This window comes from Centroberyx gerrardi, chromosome 21 (assembly GCF_048128805.1).
Source record: "Centroberyx gerrardi isolate f3 chromosome 21, fCenGer3.hap1.cur.20231027, whole genome shotgun sequence".
Lineage (NCBI taxonomy): Eukaryota > Metazoa > Chordata > Actinopteri > Beryciformes > Berycidae > Centroberyx > Centroberyx gerrardi.
The window spans coordinates 11027388-11045737 of record NC_136017.1 but is presented as its reverse complement, the minus strand read 5'-3'; the positions used below and the strand labels follow the sequence as shown (position 1 = coordinate 11045737).

At 42.2% G+C, this 18350-nt stretch overlaps 3 protein-coding genes across 3 annotated transcripts; 2 read left to right on the top strand and 1 right to left on the bottom strand.

Annotated features, from left to right (window-relative positions):
- Positions 1-868: 868 nt before the first annotated feature.
- LOC139910568 (carboxypeptidase B2-like) lies at positions 869-4629 on the top strand. The gene is made up of 11 exons (XM_071897879.1): positions 869-942; positions 1078-1162; positions 1328-1452; positions 1554-1662; positions 1864-1965; positions 2060-2164; positions 2306-2419; positions 3371-3473; positions 3690-3892; positions 4022-4106; positions 4406-4629. The coding sequence occupies exons 1-11, from the start codon at positions 869-871 to the stop codon at positions 4627-4629; spliced, it is 1329 nt and encodes a 442-aa protein (XP_071753980.1).
- Positions 4630-4858: 229 nt separating this feature from the next.
- Positions 4859-10413, bottom strand: alg11 (ALG11 alpha-1,2-mannosyltransferase). The gene is made up of 5 exons (XM_071897894.2): positions 10367-10413; positions 9524-9745; positions 8691-9062; positions 7241-7806; positions 4859-6652 (listed from the first exon to the last, which is right to left on the bottom strand). The coding sequence occupies exons 1-5, from the start codon at positions 10411-10413 to the stop codon at positions 6369-6371; spliced, it is 1491 nt and encodes a 496-aa protein (XP_071753995.2). The 3' UTR covers positions 4859-6368.
- A 394-nt stretch (positions 10414-10807) lies between these two features.
- cpb2 (carboxypeptidase B2 (plasma)) lies at positions 10808-16453 on the top strand. Its single transcript, XM_071897880.2, has 12 exons — positions 10808-10884; positions 11240-11315; positions 11426-11550; positions 11638-11746; positions 12694-12795; positions 13045-13149; positions 13275-13385; positions 13491-13581; positions 14461-14663; positions 15126-15210; positions 15337-15529; positions 16294-16453. Exons 1-12 carry the CDS (start codon positions 10808-10810, stop codon positions 16451-16453), a joined length of 1437 nt encoding a protein of 478 aa, XP_071753981.2.
- The last annotated feature ends 1897 nt before the right edge of the window (positions 16454-18350 follow it).

Genomic DNA, 18350 nt, shown 5'->3' with positions numbered 1-18350 from the left:
CTAGCACCAAACTGAACCTTAGCTCTTCATTCACCTCCCCTCTAAATATGTTCAACCTTTGTCCTAACACCCCTCCCCCACCCACCGCCCACCCTCCATACCCCCCAACACACCCGCCCACCCTCCATACCCCCCAACACACCCCCGCTCTCTGCCTGGCTCCCTCCTGCCAGTAGCTCTTCACCTTTGTCCAGCGTTATTGATCCTTGGCTGCTGTGCCAGTTTAAAGCAGCACTATTATAGGAATTCACATTATCTTCTATTGATTTTGTTTGAGAAGTTGTTGCATTTTCCGAAATCTATCCTTTTTTACAAGCTGTTTCATACTAATTCCAGTCAACACATCACAACTAGACCTGGTCTCGATTGTCTCCCCACACTGAACTACTGGTAAAATCCTTCCAATGAGGCAAGTTTTCAGCATTTGACCTGGAAAAAATTATTAAAAACGACTAATGATGTACATTGAAAGCGTTTCACAGAACTATTCCTACGCCATGAGACATATTAGTTTCTATCACAATAGTGAACTCTACTCCAAGCAAAGGGTGTCCTATTTCCAAATGTGTGATGTCACATTGATGGACAGCAATAATTTGGCAAAGATGGAAACCATGATTATTAGAATATGATTTTGATTGAGTTTTTGATTTATGGTTTACAGTTATGGAGGAAGCTGCAGATGCAGGCCGCACTGTCCAATTGATTGATCATTATTTAATGATATTCTACTTTTAAATGCGACTTCGGAGCTTCACTGTCACCCCGTGTCAACAAAGTCAAGTTTTAACTTTAGCTAAACAAACATGAGCAATCAAATATAACTGTCTCCCTGCATCCCAACCACAAACCCTCCTCCACCGCAACCATGAAGATCCTCCTGATTTGGGCTTTTCTGATGAACTCATACAGTCTGTTCAAGACGGGAGACTGTGCATCACAGTAAGTTCTACCGCTGCATGTCCTGCAGTTTGATTTGTTTATATGGAGACATTTAACTGTTTTACAGTTGGAGTGATCGACTAACAACATCAAGATAGTTTGATTCATGCTTTGCTTCACTTCTGTCCCTCTCAGCAATCAGATTCTTTCAGTCAGAGCCTCAACACAAGAGCAAGTGGACATATTGGAGAACATAACTCGTCATGAAGAACTATATGAGGTAAAAATTGATTTCAGATAGATAGATATTACCGTAGATCATTTTCACCTCAGTCCCTTTTTCCTGCTGATATTTCAACATCTGTTGCAAGATGGATTATTAATTGCCGAGCTGTATGATTTTCACTGTGTCCTCCTCCATAATCTTGTGTCTATATTCTCCCAGTCAGTGTTACTGCAGCCTGTTTCACCCTGGCACATTAAAGCGGAGGCTGATGTCCACCTGTTTGTCTCTGCAAACAGATCTGAAGCAGTCATGGATCTGCTGCAGAAACACAGCATAAGTCACCAGTATGTTTGTTACCAGTCTTTTTTGAATGTGGCATGCTTTCAGCACTGTGAAATCCCCACTGACAGCTCTGTTCATACCCAGACTCATGCTCTCGTTTCAGGGTGTTACTGAACAACACGAATGAGCTGATGGAGTTGCAGACCAGAAGGCTTCCCAATACCACGCGTAGCAGCTCATCCTTCTATGAGACTTACCACTCTCTAGAGGAGGTAAAAAAAACAACACATTCCTGTTTTTTTCATCTCTACCATTGGAGACTCCAGCTTTTCCACCCAAACACCTAGAAACCTCAACATGTATTTTTTTGAGCCAAATTATATTTTCGTCCTAGTGTGAATCCAAAAATCACACGTTAGAGAAGATCCCTTTGACCACTTATGTAAATCCAGTGTTTTGAAACTCCAATGTAGATCTATGAGTGGATAGAAGACATCGTCCTGGGCTATCCTGAGATGGTTGAAACCTTCTCGATCGGCTCGTCTTTTGAGAACAGGTCACTTCAAGCTCTGAAGGTACCGTTATTACCCAGTGATTACTCAAAACTAATAGAACATCTTGCATATCATATGTGACACTGTCAGCAAAAATGTGTATTTCTTTTTTCAGCTGTCTGGAGAAAAGAAAGCTAATAAAAAAGCAATATGGATGGACTGTGGCTTCCACGCCAGAGAGTGGATCTCCCCTGCTTTCTGCCTGTGGTTTGTGCAACATGTCAGTACAGTGGATAATCAAATCCAGTGTTAACGAGTAGAAACTGCAACCAGTATGATGCTTTATCAGAAAGTGCATTATTTATGATCACTGGTGGAAAGTAGTGTTTCAGCCGACTGTGGTCTTGTGTTTTCCTTGCAGTGTTTGACGAATTACAAGCAAGACCAAAACATTACTCACCTGCTGGACAACATGGATGTCTATGTTCTCCCTGTTATGAACCCTGATGGATACAAGTACACATGGCTCCGCACGGTAAGGAGTGACATGTACAGTCATTTTATCAAAGTAGCAACTAGGGTAGGGACTTTTGAAGTCACTGATAGCCAATGTTGTGTGCCGATTTTAAATTTGACCATTTTCATGCCAAAAATGACAAGTATTCAGTGTTTTCCCCCATATCTTTTCTTCTTCTTCTTCTTCTTCTTCTTCTTCTTCTCTGCAAAAGCCCCTGAAACAGCATTTAGAGCATCATGTGACACTGAAACTCCCCACTGAAACCCATAAAAAAGAAATTTTAGCAGGTGGGTTAGCAGCTTCTTAATAGCATAACTGAACAATTAAATGAGTAAATGAAATGTGCAAAGAAAATGTCATTGCAGGTTTTACAGACTGGCCAGTATAGGCCTGATATAACACCAACAATATATCGGTCTAACCCTAGTAGCAGCTACAGTGTTGACTGAGTGCTGGATGTTTGCCTGGCATGTGTAAATGCAAAGTTTTACTTCACCCGTTGTGGGTCAAAATGAATAAGCAAGGTTCAAGAGTCTTCTGTGGATTCTTTATTCAGACATGCATGGTTCAGTTCAGTGTTCCAGACAAGCAACAAAGAAGTGACCAAGACAGGAGTTTACTTATATAGGTTGAAGTAAACAAAACTATAAATCTTGGCCCATAGCCAAACCTACTTGGCTCAAAACCAACCCACCAGTTCGGACTTTTAACTGCATGTCCACCTATAGAATCACTTAAAACCACACATAACCATATATAGTGATCATGCATGCATTCAAGCACTGATTACATCATTGTAGTAAGTAGGACAAAAGACACAAAGAACAGAGTGTGTTATTCATATAAAACGCACAATATTCATTTTATTTCTTACACATGCAGAAGACCTCTGCTCAGATTTTGGTGTGTTACACAATGCACACTACATTTCTTTCTTACTTAACTAAAGCAGTGATTTCCACCTTTCAGTTCACTAACCGGAACCGGATGTGGAGGAAGAATCGCTCCCACAGAAAGGGCAGCCTTTGCACCGGAGTCGACCTCAACAGGAACTTTGATGCCAACTGGTGCAGTACGTCCTGTATTCACACTACAGTTCTCCACCTTCCTCCACCCTGCAGTTCAGTCCAATGAGAACTGAGGGAACAACATTTTAAATACTATTTGACATCATTTATGAAAGATATGATGATAAATCTGAATTCATGAATCATCCTTTTCTGTGGAAGTGAGGAGTACTTCAAGTACTTTGACTGTAAATCTCACCACAGTATTCTGGTCTGTGCAGCGGAGGGGGCCTCTAACAACACCTGCTCTGAGACCTACTGCGGCCCAGCTGCTCACTCTGAACCAGAGACCCAGGCTCTGGCCGAATTCCTGCGCAACCACATTGACTCTGTGCAGATATATTACACCATCCACTCTTACTCCCAGATGCTGCTCTTCCCTTACTCCTACACTCTGGACAAAGTGCCTAATCACGACGAACTGGTAACTATTACACCTCAAGAAGGGATTCGACTGGAGCGCTGTGTGGGTTCTGACTGGTCGAAGCCATCATTTTGTTATGTAGTTTTGTTCAATTTTGAAATAAGCGAGCTGTTTCTCTGATTTCAACAGATGGGGCTGGTTAAAGAAGTAGCTGAGAAGATCAATGCATCCTCCGGGAGTACATACAAATATGGACCTGGGGCAGAAACGATTTGTAAGTGACTTCTGACTGCAAGCTGGCATTATAAAGTGCCCCACCCTCCCCATCCTCTCTTCTGCAACCACATGTATGCCTGCTGGACTAGGATTGAATCTCCCCTCCTTTCTGTCCTACTCAGCTTTCTACTAATTCCTAATACTAAGCGCAGTGGACCACTCTTTAGGGAAAAAGAGAATTAATTCCCACCATCTTGCTGGTTGATACTCATAGGGGGTAAACGATAACATCTGGAGTTTTATGATGTGTGTAAAGAGTCATATTTTCATGCCTTTCTATTCTCTTCTATCCTCCAGACCTGTGTCCTGGTGGTTCTGATGATTGGGCCTATGACCTCGGCATCAAGTACTCCTTCACTTTTGAGCTGCAGGACACCGGGGAGTATGGCTTCCTGCTGCCACCATCTCGCATTCCCCAGGCCTGCAGAGAAGCTCTGATTGCTGTCCAGACCATCGCTCTCAGGGTCATAGAGAAAACAAAACCCGACAGCCCAGATTCAAAAACTTTAATTGATGTGTAAAAGGGCTGGAGTATTAGATGTGAAAGTAGACTTTGCATATGTTAACTGTACTGAGCTCTGCAGACAGGTTAAAGGTCAATATCAGATAAGACAATTCCAACCTCAGTGTCGCCTATGCTTATGTCTCCCATGAGTATCATATCTGTAAGTTACCCTGCTTTAGATTTAGTTAGTTATGACTCGAAGTCCAGCTAGTTGGATATGAAAGGAGAGGATGTGTAGTTTAAGAAATGGAGCCACACACACAAAACAACCTGAAGCAGAGAATAAAGTCAATCATTTTCCATTAACTCATTTTTGTCTCTGTCAACCCTGCTCCTCTCTCTTTGCTCTCCTTCCTCTGGACGGTGGGAGTTTTTCCTTGTCCTCAGCTGAGGGCCTAAGGTCATTTTTATTTTTCACGCCCACATTAGAATTTATTTATTCTAATGTGGGCGTTGTGAGGGCCTTTGAGGCTATAACAGTCATTAAGGGCTGCACCAACAAACTTGACTTGACTTGACAGATCGTTGACCTCAGTCCGTTCATTTCAACATCATGCCAATATTGATCATCTGGCGCTGCGAGCCAGTTTGATAAGAACAGACTAGCACAGAACAGGATTTTACTGTGAAGAGAACAGCAACTATGAGAATCAAATGGAGTAGAATAGGAATTTACTGCACTTGGAAGGACCTTTCTTCTAATTTATATTCAATACAGTGCATCACAGCCTATTTACAAGTACAGTGACTGGTCATCTTTTCTGAACAATCATCAATATGCTGTAATTAACCATTTTTCCCCATTCCTATTACATCTTTATTACATTCATAATCAATATCAAAAATACTTCACATTTTGGGTATGTAGAGCATCAATTTTGGTTCTTGTAAACAATAAATGAAGTAACAATGTCAATGTACAATATCACAACATATTTTTCAGCCAGGAAGTTTCATTTGTTCCCCCATATCCCTTCATCAACCTTTTCTCTACACTGAATAGAAAGGTTTTCTATTTTTTTAACAAAACTGGGACGACTGACAAAGGAAGATGGAATGTGCCCTGTAAAAATAAGGGGATACAGCAGTATAATAGACAAATACATGTATCACTGGAGATTGAGATTGAATTGTCATTTCATAGGACAATCTCTTATTTACTAACAGAACTACAGTATGTCTACAGGATATAGCTGGATTTACATACAAAAAACTGAGTTTCTGACCAAATGTGGCAAAGATCTGATATTTCCATTGCTGTCTATACAGATAGAATTAAATGTTAGCAGTATCAGATTTATATTAATCTTTTCAAAAAACACTATGCATCTGATACTGGTCCATGTGATTTGTGTCTAAAGTGTCAAATCAGATTTTTCAGGGAGTGCTGCAACGAGGGCTGCACTTAAGTTAAGATCAAATGTACTGCCTCCTTTCTCCTTTCAAAATCACCTTATTATTGAATTCCAGCTTTGAGCTGTCAACAAAGTTAACAATCAATTCATGTATTAGCCGTGTCAACATGCCTGTCTGGACACATCTGATCTGTGCCACATACACACAGCCATGCGAACAGCCTGGCCAAACTATCGGATATGAACAGAATATCAGATTTTGTCATTGCCCTACAGTGTGAATGCAGCCTATGGCCTGTCTAAGTGCGTCTGATAGTGTAGGGGTGCTTGAGGTGCCAGATAGCCACAATCAGGTTAGCTATACATACACACACATACACACACACAAAGTCCTCTCCTCTCATCGTTCAAGCGTCCCCATTAGTGGCTCCATGGCGGCCAGGAAGCAGGCTTCAAACTCCTGGTCTGAGAAGCGAGCCACGGACTGGCGGGCGTTGCGTCGGATCTGCAGCCTGGTGGCAGGCGGCAGAGCCAGGATCCTGTCCATGGCCTCCGCGTAGCCGTCCTCGTCGTCGGCCAGGAAGCCCGTCTGGCCTCCCTCAAAGGGCACCACTATGTCCAGCTTGGGCCCGCCGGACTTGTGGGCCAGAATGACTTTCCCTGCAGCCATAACCTCCACCACACCTGCAGGGGAGTGCAGAGAGAGGAGCGTCTATTAATGTGAAAATGTTAACTGAAAACGTCTGCTCTTGGACAACAGAGGCCTGGTTGGATTATCAGGTATTATACATTATCAGTGAGGTTTATTATCATTAAGGGTGCTTCTAGGTGAGCTGCAATGGGTATAACCTCTTGTGATATAATTTAAAATAATAAAATTTGAACAAGGCAACAGTAAACATGTCATCCCCCCACAATTGATGCAGTATCTGTCTGGGCCAATCAGGAGTCAACATGTCTCCTTGTTTTTCCCTGTAATAGCAGCACCACCTTTGGGCCATTTAGTGTTTGAAAATGCTGAAACACAGTGGTAGATGCATCATACCCCCGAGTTTCGTCAAAATCTGACCAGCAGTGTCTGAGATATTGTGCGACACATTGACAAACAAGTAAACAAACGTTGTAGCGCCCCCGTTGGGCCAATCAGTGCAATTTTAAAAATGGCAGAATGAAGCAATGATGCATCATCCCGTTAACGTTCGTGAAAATCCGATCAGTGGGGACCAATAACACAGTCTAAACAATAATTCTAACTGCCGTGCAATACATTACCTATCCCAAAGTGTTCGTTCCACATGGTGTGCAGGCCGATGGTGGCTTCCCCCAGCTCTCTCTTCAGCTCCTCAAAGGGGACGTTCAGTTTAAACTCCACCCGGTCCGCCACGCCCAGCTCCTGGCACAGGCCCCGCAACATCAGCACCCTATCCTCGTCCTCCTGGTTCCTGCATCCGCCGATCAGAACCATCCTGAGCGCCTCCCTGCCCCCCGGCCCCTCCCCTCTCTTGTCTATCAATTTCTTGAACGCCCTGATCTGCAGGCGGTGGTCCTTCTCGGGCCTGAACTGCCCGATAGACACGATGGAGCTTCGCTTCCTGTCTCCATCCTCCTCCAGCGGGATGTCCAGGAAGGCGCTGACGTCGCAGGGCGGGTAGACCACGCTGGTCCGGTTGGGCGCGCGCCACAGCGACAGGATGTGGTCGAGGGTCCAGGAGGAGTTGACCATGACAAGGTCGCTGCAGGAACCGGCCATGCCATACAGCAGGGCGAACAGGCAGTAGTAGACCACCTTGAAAGCACTCAGGAACAGGTTGTTGGAGATGTAGTCTGCGTTGTTGAACCTAAGACAACGGCAGGAGTGGCGGTTAGTAAGCAGCAACTTGGAGCGAAAGCCTAATGCTGATGGTGATGAACCCATAAATTGTCTGAAATGAGAGCAAAAGCCACCAAATTCTGGTATTTTCTTCAGGACATTTTTGCACAAGCTTGGGCTGAAAATACCAGCAACAGGCAAGTGTGCTTGTAAAACTTCTATCCATGTATAAGATTTTAAAGGGGCAATAAGTCAATAAGTCAATAAGTCCCTCATAGGACAAATGAAAATATAGCCTATCTGTGGGGGTTGATAGGGTTGTTGACCAATACCAATGAATTAGGGCAATTAATAATCCAGTAATTTGACAGGATTGTAAGTGTTATATTTTCAGTTCCCCTCAAAGTTCCAGTGTAGTATATCAAGCGCTTCCATCATGCATAAACAATCATAACCTTTGAATGCACAACGTGCATGCATGTGACCAAAACTAAAGTTAAGATGGAGAAGAAGGCAGCTTCGGTGGGAAAGAAAGAGAGAAACCTTACATAGAGCATCTATGGAAAAACGCAGCGACAAGCAAAGTGGAAAAGAAAGAATCGGCTCACGTTAGAGAAAAAAAATATCTCTACCAAGACTGGAAAATGTTGCTGTAGTTCCTAAAAGTCTTTCATTTGGAGATACTTTGGTTTTAAACCAGATGATGACAAACCAGCAAAGAGACTTGTGCAGGAGGAGATAAGTTCTACTGATAGTGATCAATAAAAGGTCATAGATTAGTTAATGCCCCTTTAAAAAAAAAATGGAAGAAATAATGGAAGCAATAACAATGCGATAAACAAACCCTCATTCTGTATTCAAACACAGCCATATGCCACAATTAGCTTTGACACAGACATGTTTTGGTGTTACCTGGGGTTCCTCTCCCTCACTACAGACAGCATGTCAGTGCTGATGGTGGGGTAGTGGACGTAACTGCCCACGCTGCAGCCGCCCAGGTAGCGGAACAGCGGCAGAGTGAAGGCGTAGCCCATGGAGTCGATGTAGAGGTCCGGGACGAACTCCGTCAGCGCCTCCCATCCCAGGAAGATGGAGCCGACGCTCTGGCCCAGCAGGGTGAAGTGGGGGAACAGGCCGGGCTCCACCAGCAGCCGGTGCCTCAGGAACACGAACTGAACTGGGCGGGGGAGCGCGATGTTGAAGCGACGCCGCGCCCCGTCCAGGATCTGCTGGCCCGTCACGCCCTGGTCCCCCGTGTACACCACAAAGTTGATGTCAGCGTACCTGTGCAGGAGTGGGTGAGGCTGGGTGTTGAGTCAAACCAAAATTTAACAGGAGTGATTTCTTTTCCTGGCACTTCCAAGGCTCGAACCTTTCCACTCTTTATTTTTGGTTGCATATAATTTTGGTGATCTAGGAATTTAAGGAATCTAGGAAAAATCCACCCTAAAACACTTTAACATTGTTTAAAAAACAGCTATTGGTGATGTATCTTGCATTTCTGGGCCTATTTTGTTGTTTGGAGGTGTATTTTTTTTTATTAACTAACTGAAGTAGAAGTAGAAGTAGCCGAGGCAGGTTGAGTGAAAGTGGGTACACTGAAAAAGAAAATTACAACAGAAAACAACTCCTGGAATGCACTGAACATCACTGATTGATGCTATAACAGTGTAACAGTATCTGAGGGTGGATGTTTCCTCTGAGCCTGCAGTCTAATAACTAAAACACCAAGAGTTTAACGTTACCTATTCTGTAGCGCCCTGATGGCACACCACAGCACCCTCTCTCCCCCGCCGCCAGCGTTGCAGTAGGGGTGGAAGAAGGCCACCGTGGGACGGCCGTCTCTGGCCCGGCGTGTGTTCCTGTTGGTCTGCAGCCAGAGGCGAACGCCCAGCACCAGCAGGACCAGGACCGCGATCAGCAGCACACACAGAAACACCAGGGGCAGGAGCAACTTCCACAGCAACCTGAAACACTCAGAGAAATAACACTTTCACTTCAACACAGCTGAGAGCGAATTAAGAGGATAAATTGTCAGTTTATTGAGGCCTAGAAATGTCCTTACAAAAAATAACTATACACAGTGAGTTTATAGTCACCTTTTTATGTAGTATACCATACAAATATCACAGTAAAACTATTAAATGCAGTCGTGAAGTGTCTGCTGTAGTGATTGCATAGGAGATAAAATGCTATATAGTAGAATAAGATCATTATAAACTCACTACTATGTACCAAAGACACCTTAAGTCCCTATAGGAGTATAATATATTGTTACATATATTACAGGAATATTATAGTGATTTGTTTGCTAGGGTGGATACAGATAATGATGCTTGGTCTTCATAGTAACGCTAACAAAACAAACAGTAACAACACATTATATTTAGCGACCACCAGCAATGAATTAGTTATATAAACCTATAGTCACTGATTTTATTGGTAGGAACTGTATATCAGAAACAATCCAGTTGCAAAGCAGTACACCAGATGTACACTTCCAAAACCGACAAATAACAGTTTATCCATTCAAACCATATAGAAATGATTAACTATTAGGTGTGAAAACATGTTAGCGTGTATCTTACCGAGTTAATTCACACAAGCAGAGGACCAGCTGGTCGTGGCCGGACATCTTGCCAACAGAGAATTTAACAACACAACATGACCTTTGAACTTTTTCCTCCCCGGTGGTTTCCCGGCAATGATTTATTTATCTTTGGCGCCACCTACTGGTGTGGAGGTATGACTGTCTGAATTTTACAGCTTTTGTCGAGTCAAATTGAGGTTGTAGAGTTTAAAACAGTTTAGATATTTTTTTTAATTATATAGTTTCACTGAAGTTGCTGAAAATGTATAAGCAATATCCTAACCCACTTCCCCCCGGTGTTGTTGGCTGATCTATGCCCTAGCTCCTTCAAAAAAGTAAAGTTTAACTTCTAAACAAACACGACTTTAATCAATACTGTCTCCCTCCCACCATGGTTTGACCAAATCCTCTGGCACTACGAGCTTTGGATCCCATCATCATGAAGGCTCTTTTGATTTTGGCTGTTTTGATGAATTTGGAGGGGCTGCTCAAGACGGGAGACTGCACACACACACAGTAAGTTGATCTGGTGACTTGTCAAGGAGGTTGGCAGCAGTTGGCGGCAGTTATTTTAAATTATCCGGGGGGGGGGGGGTTACTGTTGCGAATGGAGAAAATCGGTTAGGCCACACACACAATTACTAATGTGTCTTGTGACATCTGAATAACACACACACATACACACACACACACACACACACACACACACACACACAATCCCTAGGTCTATGTAATTTGTTGTCCCCAATATCCCAGACACCACTGATCAGGTTTTAACACAACTTGCATTTGGGCATTTAAATTACAGGTCAAAACAAAGTGCCATATTTGTTACTGATTGCTGTTATTGCTTTGTTTTCTTTTTATTCAGTGACCAAGTTCTATCAATCACACCGCAAACACAGGAACAAGCTGAGCTCTTGAGGAATGTGTCCACCCAATATGAGGTAGAAATCTAATATTTTCCTATATATTCGGCAATGATATGCAGCCTCTGAATGTTTCACTCTATTTAGCCGCTAAGCATATTTTCAACTTTCACTATTCTGTCTCCCAGACAGTGTTATGGCAGCCTGTGTCACCCCAGTACATTAAAGAAGAGGATCCGGTCCACCTGTTTGTCCCTGTAAACAGCTCAGAGACCATCAAGGATTTGCTACAGAAACACGGCATGACACACGAGTACGTCGGTTGACTGAAAACCCAAGAATCATGCCAGTCATGTGATTGCTTCAAGGTTTTGTTTTTTAACGTGTTTTATTGTTTTAGAGTGTTACTGGCCAACACCAATGAGCTGGTGGAAATGCAGACGAGGAACGACTCCACAGACCCGAGAAGCAGCTCGTCTTACTATGAGAGATATCACAGTCTGGAGGATGTAGGTTTCTCATCTTTACCCATCAACACCTAGTCAAGGACAGACGTGTGTGTGTGTGTGTGTGTGTGTGTGTGTGTGTGTGTGTGTGTGTGTGTAAATGTGGGGAAAGAAGGCCACAAGGAAGATACAGGGTCTGTTTCCATTTTGTTTTGGCTGCTGTGAAAGTTAGGGGCCTTTATTGATAGAAATGTTTCTGTGACTATGATTTATTGATCCCATCATATGATCCTTGCAAAGAATAATGCTGAACAATGAACTGGAACAAGAAAAGCAACTTTTTCCTGAAGAAAATTTGTGCTTGCATAGGCAGTATAAAGTAGTTCAAATGTAGTCTTGCCCTGTTGAAGTAGTAGTAGTAGTAGTCGTCAAAGTAGTTGAAGTATTAGTACGAGTAGTGGTTGCTATGACTACTAGTGGTTGCCAGTAGTTGTGTTGCTAGATCTGTGGCAGTCTTACCTTAGATAATGAAAGAAATTTCATTTAACTTTTGATATAACACAGATTATCAGAGAGGATCAATATAACCCATGCAGCAAACAGTTTTTTAAAGCACAGCATTGGCTTGGATTTTGTTGAAAGCACAAAAATCTTAGGGAAATGTTATGAATGTTTGATAAAGGCTGCTTATCTTAGAACAAGACTTCTAAACATCATGTAAAATTCATGAATCAAGACTGCAACTAGAACTGAACTAAAGAGACTTGTGATTTAAAACTTTTACTTGCAAAATTCAAAGAATCAATCCACGCAAATGTGGGGGAAAGAAATACGTACATGGCTTCTAAGCGTAGCTTTCATCACACTCAGTGAGTTTATCAAGCTTCTCAGAGTAGGAAGGCTGATTGAGGATGATTCACTGGCTTGGCTTGAAGTGATTTATCCTCAGTATGTGCTGCCTATCGATATCTAATACTATTTAAAGCCTGAACACGCTGTCTCCGCTGTAGATCTATTACTGGATCAACAAGACCTCGCAGGACCACTCTGACATGGTCAAAGTCGTTCTCATCGGCTCCTCGTATGAGAAGCGACCGCTCTACGCTCTGAAGGTGCAGTCAAATTTTCCCAGTGTTCATACGTGTTGATTTTCCAGTGACACTTATTCAGAGAAGTGTTGATTGGAGAGTTGTTTGTCCTCTCACAGCGCTGATATGGCTCTGGAGCGGCTGTTCAAAACTATCTACAAGTGTTAAATTAACTCTAATGGGTGTGGATTTATAGAAACACTGGCATGGAGTTGGTGATTTTACTGTGCTGTCATGTGTCTGATAGTTTAAAACTGGATCTCTCTGTCTCAGCTCTCTGTAGAAGAGAGACCGAATAAGAAAGCAATATGGATCGACTGTGGGATCCACGCCAGAGAGTGGGTCTCCCCTGCTTTCTGCCTGTGGTTTGTGCAATATGTAAGTACATTTTATCTAAACCCATTTTTAATACATTCTAGTAAATGTCAGGTAAATCAATCAGATAAATTTCACAGTGGGCTTCAAAGCAAAATCAGTGTTACTAAACTCTTTTTTCCCCACAGTCCTTGTCACATTACAAGCACAACCAAGACATCACTAACATACTGGACAACATGGATGTGTATGTTCTCCCTGTTATGAACCCTGATGGATACAAGTACACATGGACAACAGTAAGAACACCTGAAACACAATCTGTTGGTATATTGGTAATTGGTATATACAGTTTCAGTCTCATGCAAATTTGTACCTGTTCCTGGATTTGATTTCTCGCTCAGAACCGGATGTGGAGGAAGAATCGCTCCTACAGCAAGGACAGCTTCTGTGTTGGGGTCGACCTCAATAGAAACTTTGATGCCAACTGGTGCAGTAAGTCTTCCTCTCATATAGCAGCAGGCAAAAAGCAGACATTTCTTGAAAGCCTCTACTTCTTGTAAGGCAGACTTATTCAAAAGTATCATCTTTGTATTGATCCTCTGAGAGCAAAATCCATGTTTTACAGTTAAAGCAATATGTGACTTTGAATATTTTGATTTATTAATGCCACAAATACTATCACTAATACTAATACAAATACTAACACTAATACTAATATCAACCACTAATACTGGCCACTCTACAGACCCATAGTGACCAACATTCACTTACCTTTGCTCAGGAAAAGTCTTAAAATCACATCTTTCAGGTAGATTTCTAATAATTGGCACAGGTATGTTTATTTCATTCTGTATCCAGGGTCTTACTTTCCAAGAAGTTTGCCTGATTTTCTGTATCCCTGGTTTATTAAGTTACTTATTAGTGCCACAGCATATGAGATTTATATAGCTGTTGTCGTATAAAAACCTTGTGACTCCAATTTTGGTGATATTCAATTTTTCTTCAAACAAAACTTCAATTGAAGAAAAAATGCAACTTCGGTTGAAAGATTACACACTACTCTACGGGTCAGGAATGATACTGTATGTAGAAATAGCTGGACACACCTGTATTTTTCTCCCCAAACTTTATTCCCAAGATTCACCTGGCTTTCTGGTCCATGTGTGAAAGCCTGGGACTTCCAGTTTCACTCCTCTTACTACAATCTCACATGAATATTCAGCCTTGCTCACAGTGCTGATAAACAAACTGAAGGAAATTTGCCATGATCTGCATCATCTTTTCTTGATGAACGCACTGAACTCAGGCCATTGTTTTGTTTGAAGTATGAAGCATGCCAGTTCACAGCCCATCGTCTTCTGTCCTTTCTAGCGGAGGGCGCGTCTGACACGCCCTGCTCCGAGATCTACTGCGGCGCCTTCCCCGAGTCCGAGCCCGAGTCCGAGGCCGTGGCCAACTTCCTGCGCAGCCACAAGGACTCCGTCCAGCTCTACCTCTCCATCCACTCCTACTCCCAGATGCTGCTCTTCCCCTACTCCTGCACCCTGGAGGAAGCAGAGAACCACAACGACCTGGTGAGCGGGTCCATCCAGAAGCTGAAGACTGTAATCTGTCTGTGGTGTCATCAGTGTTTAACCTCCAGAGATGCTTTGTGGATACATTTGAGTTTTATTTTGTAGTATAGTACTAATCTTTCTGAACCAGATAACTCTTATTGTCACAGTTTCCATATTTTCTAGTTCATCTGAAAGGAGTATTTGTGTAATGCAACCAGAAGTCCAGTCATAGGAAAAAAAAAAAAAAATCCTGAAGTATTTTAAGCAATTGTACTCATAATCATCAGTTGTAGTGTTATTGGAAACTTTGCATGGTGGTCTGGTAATTTCATAAGTAACGCATTTCACACACAACTTTTTAATTCATTTCACCTGAGAGAACACATTGGGATGTTATACATGTTGATTCATTTAATTCTTAATCGTAATTGTTTGTTGAACTGCACTGTGAAATAAGATGCCATGTGCTGTTTTTTAAAGCTTGCGATGGTCCAAGAAGCTGCCCAGAAAATCAAAAGATATTATAGGAACACCTACAAATACGGTGCTGGAGCGAAGACGATATGTAAGTAGGCCTCATCCTCTAAGCTAAGCTTAACTTGATTGATTCAGTTGATTTCAAGGTTTGCACTAGCCACATAGCTGTTAGTTTTATCTGAGCTTTTCTACTCTACTCTCTTCCATCCTCCAGACCTGGCTCCTGGTGGTTCTGATGACTGGGCCTACAACCTCGGCATCAAGTACTCCTTCACTTTTGAGCTGCAGGACCGTGGGCGTTATGGCTTCCTGCTGCCACCATCTCACATTTCCAAGGCCTGCAATGAAGCTCTGATTGCTGTCAAGACCATCGCTCTCAGGGTCATAGAGAAAACACAAGCTCCTCAGTAAAATGACGAGTCCTCCTCATACTTCTGAATTGATAGTCCAAGCAGTTATTTCTATGATTAGGATTAAGATTTGAAGAGTTTTTTAGGGGCTGGCCAGCTCTGCTGCCGGTCCCTCTTGTATTTGTATCGTATTATACTTTCTTTCTTTCTTTCTTTCTTCCTTAATAAAACTGCCTTCCCATGCATGAAAATGCACAAAACATGGCACATAGCTCCAGTCCCATGCCAAACAGTGAGTGTCGTTTGGCTTTACTGACTAAAGTATGGGGCAATAGTCCAGACAGTGGCCCTACAGCAGTGGTGTAATGTTTAAAACTTTTGGAGCTTATTGGCCCATATAAGGCGGTTACTTAGAGGTAATTTGTATGATGAGCTGAGAATCTTGTTGTATAGCAAAATGACTTCATCTTTCTTTATTGCTGTTGGTAAAATGATTATGAACATCTTGGGAAATGTTTCAGAAACAGTGGATTCTGAAATGATTGTTAATCTGAAAAGTGTAAATAAACTTACATTTGTGTATGATGTCTGATTTTGTTTGGAAGATTGTTATGTTTCACCTTCTATGGGACAGACACCAAAAAAGAAGTACCCACATTTGGCAAATATTGGGTTTCCCTCTCTGGATGATGAAGCTCCTAGTGTGGTTCCATTGCCTCTCAGCCCTCTGCCTGCTGAGTGTACGCTTCCTAAGGCACAGACTCTTAGCACACATAGGGTTCCCTTCTCTGGGTGATGAAACTCTCAGTGTGCTTTCCAAGACTCTCAGCCTGCTTCCACACAAGGTTCTGCTGCCTCCAAGACCACTACCTGCTGAGCTTCCACCCAGAAGCATCTCAGTCCTCCGCGTCAGGCGGTCCACACATCGGAGAAGATGTACCCCAGTTTAACTCAAATAAGGTTTCCTTCTCTGGACAATGAGACATCTAGTGTGGAGAAGGTGACCTCTCCAAAATGGAGAGGCCGCCTGGGCCCATCCTCACTAAAACCTTTGTAGAATTGATGTGCTTTGTTGTATTTCTATCTACTTGGGTACAGTTGTAGGAGTTGCTGAATGATTTCAGTGGCATCTCTGTGCATGGGATCATTGCTACCATGGTGTTATCCACTGTCTAATTTAGAAGACATTTTAGGCTAAGATAAAAAATGTAATTTCTCCTTTGGTTTATCTGAGTTTTCTCTGTGGTAACAGTCACAAGCTTACTGACACTGGGAGTAAATTTTCTAGGTTCGTATCAATCCATAGCTATTCTTGATTTATTTTGGGTATGTCTGTCCAGGAGACAGTAAGTTATTAAGCACTGTTTTATTTTTGGTTATTGTTGGTCTAGCTTTATGCTTTGTGTTTTCTGGTCATGAGCTTCCATATGCATATTTTATGTCTGCTTGCTGGTTGCCTTTTATCTGATAGGCTAGCACTGACTGGTTCCATAATTGGCAATATCAATACAGTTATTATTTTATCTGTAGTTAGCCTGTTGTAGTAACAAGCCAGGTAGGTTTATGTTTTTTTCCTGCTGCGCATTGAGTAGCTTTGTTTTTCTCTTTTTTTTTCTTTGCTGAGTTATGATTTCGGATATTTTGTGCTGTATTGTGCTGGAAACTGGGAATCCGATCTGGCAACACAACTCCCCCGCGACTTTATAAAAGAGCACGCCTCTGCATCTCACGTCAGTTACTACTAGTTAGTTACATTTTCAACAGAAAATCTTTTCTTCAACATTTTTCCTTAACCTCCATAATTCAAAATGGTAAGTAGCCTAACTTACTAGCTGGTACTATCTTTCCTAAAATACAATATTTGAAAAGCAAGTTGTACTAACGGTTGGCCGTGTTAGCTATTCATGGCGTAACGTTAGGTTCACTCAGGTTGAAATGGCGGCAAACCGTCAGTTTAGTTTTATGACTTCGAATACAAACCTTGGTGAGTCGCTGATCCAAATTTGTTAAGAGTTTAATGACATCGGGAATGTGGTTCATTTTATTAGCTTTAAACACATTAGCTAATTGTTTAAATCGTCTGATAGGCTTATACTCCTTTTATCATGGTGTTAAACCGGTGTAGGGGGGAAAAAACAAATGGAGTCTAGTTAGAAGACAAGCTAACGTGATGGAACATTCTAGTTAGCTCTTTCTCGGTCTCTTCCCCTGTAAGATATTTAAGAGTTTAGCATTTCCCCATGGTTGGCTGGATAAGACCTGAAGCCTGTCTTGTTTAGTCTAAAGTTAGATTATAAATTGTACATCAACAAGTCTCAATCACACTAACTTATATCATGCTGTCTAGTCATGACTGAAAATGAACGTTAACATTAACGTTACAACATAAGGAAAAAACAAAACCCAGCTAGACTAAAAGTATTGTCACAGGGTATATAGACTAACATGTTTCATGAAATATGTATGCTTGTCTGAGAACAAAGCCATACACCAGCAGTTTGCCGTGACGGTCTTTCATACATAGAAAGAGGGTAAAGTACACGGGCTTATTTAAATGATATTGAGAAAAAGTTGTGGTGTGATTTGTCATAATTCAGTTGTTCCTCTGTAGCTGCAGTTCAGGGTGGTGATGCCTCAGCATGGCTTTATTCACACTTCATCTGTTCATTCACTGACAACAGAGGGGATGGATTGTGTAAAATGGTAGAAGTGCTATTGGGAATATCGTCTATACAGTATTTATATACAGATATTGAGTTGTAGACTCCAGTGTCTGGTTTCTTATCACAAGCTTCCACACCATAAATACAATTGGCATGTTTAATATGAAAACAACTGCAAGCTACTGTGATTAAACACTGCCAGCTGCAGATACATC

Bases quoted from the DNA above. Each gene is read 5' to 3' on its own strand.
- LOC139910568 (XM_071897879.1), top strand. From the start codon at position 869: ATGAAGATCCTCCTGATTTGGGCTTTTCTGATGAACTCATACAGTCTG. The intron at 1,163-1,327 runs GTAAAAATTGAT...ATATTCTCCCAG, and splicing joins GTCATGAAGAACTATATGAG to TCAGTGTTACTGCAGCCTGT. The intron at 3,474-3,689 runs GTACGTCCTGTA...TGGTCTGTGCAG, and splicing joins CTTTGATGCCAACTGGTGCA to CGGAGGGGGCCTCTAACAAC.
- alg11 (XM_071897894.2), bottom strand. From the start codon at position 10,413: ATGTCCGGCCACGACCAGCTGGTCCTCTGCTTGTGTGAATTAACTCG. The intron at 9,746-10,366 runs GTAAGATACACG...TGAGTGTTTCAG, and splicing joins TGCTTGTGTGAATTAACTCG to GTTGCTGTGGAAGTTGCTCC. The intron at 7,807-8,690 runs GTAACACCAAAA...CCGTTGTCTTAG, and splicing joins GTGAGGGAGAGGAACCCCAG to GTTCAACAACGCAGACTACA.
- cpb2 (XM_071897880.2), top strand. From the start codon at position 10,808: ATGAAGGCTCTTTTGATTTTGGCTGTTTTGATGAATTTGGAGGGGCTG. The intron at 10,885-11,239 runs GTAAGTTGATCT...CTTTTTATTCAG, and splicing joins GGAGACTGCACACACACACA to TGACCAAGTTCTATCAATCA. The intron at 15,530-16,293 runs GTAAAATGACGA...GTGCTTTCCAAG, and splicing joins GAGAAAACACAAGCTCCTCA to ACTCTCAGCCTGCTTCCACA.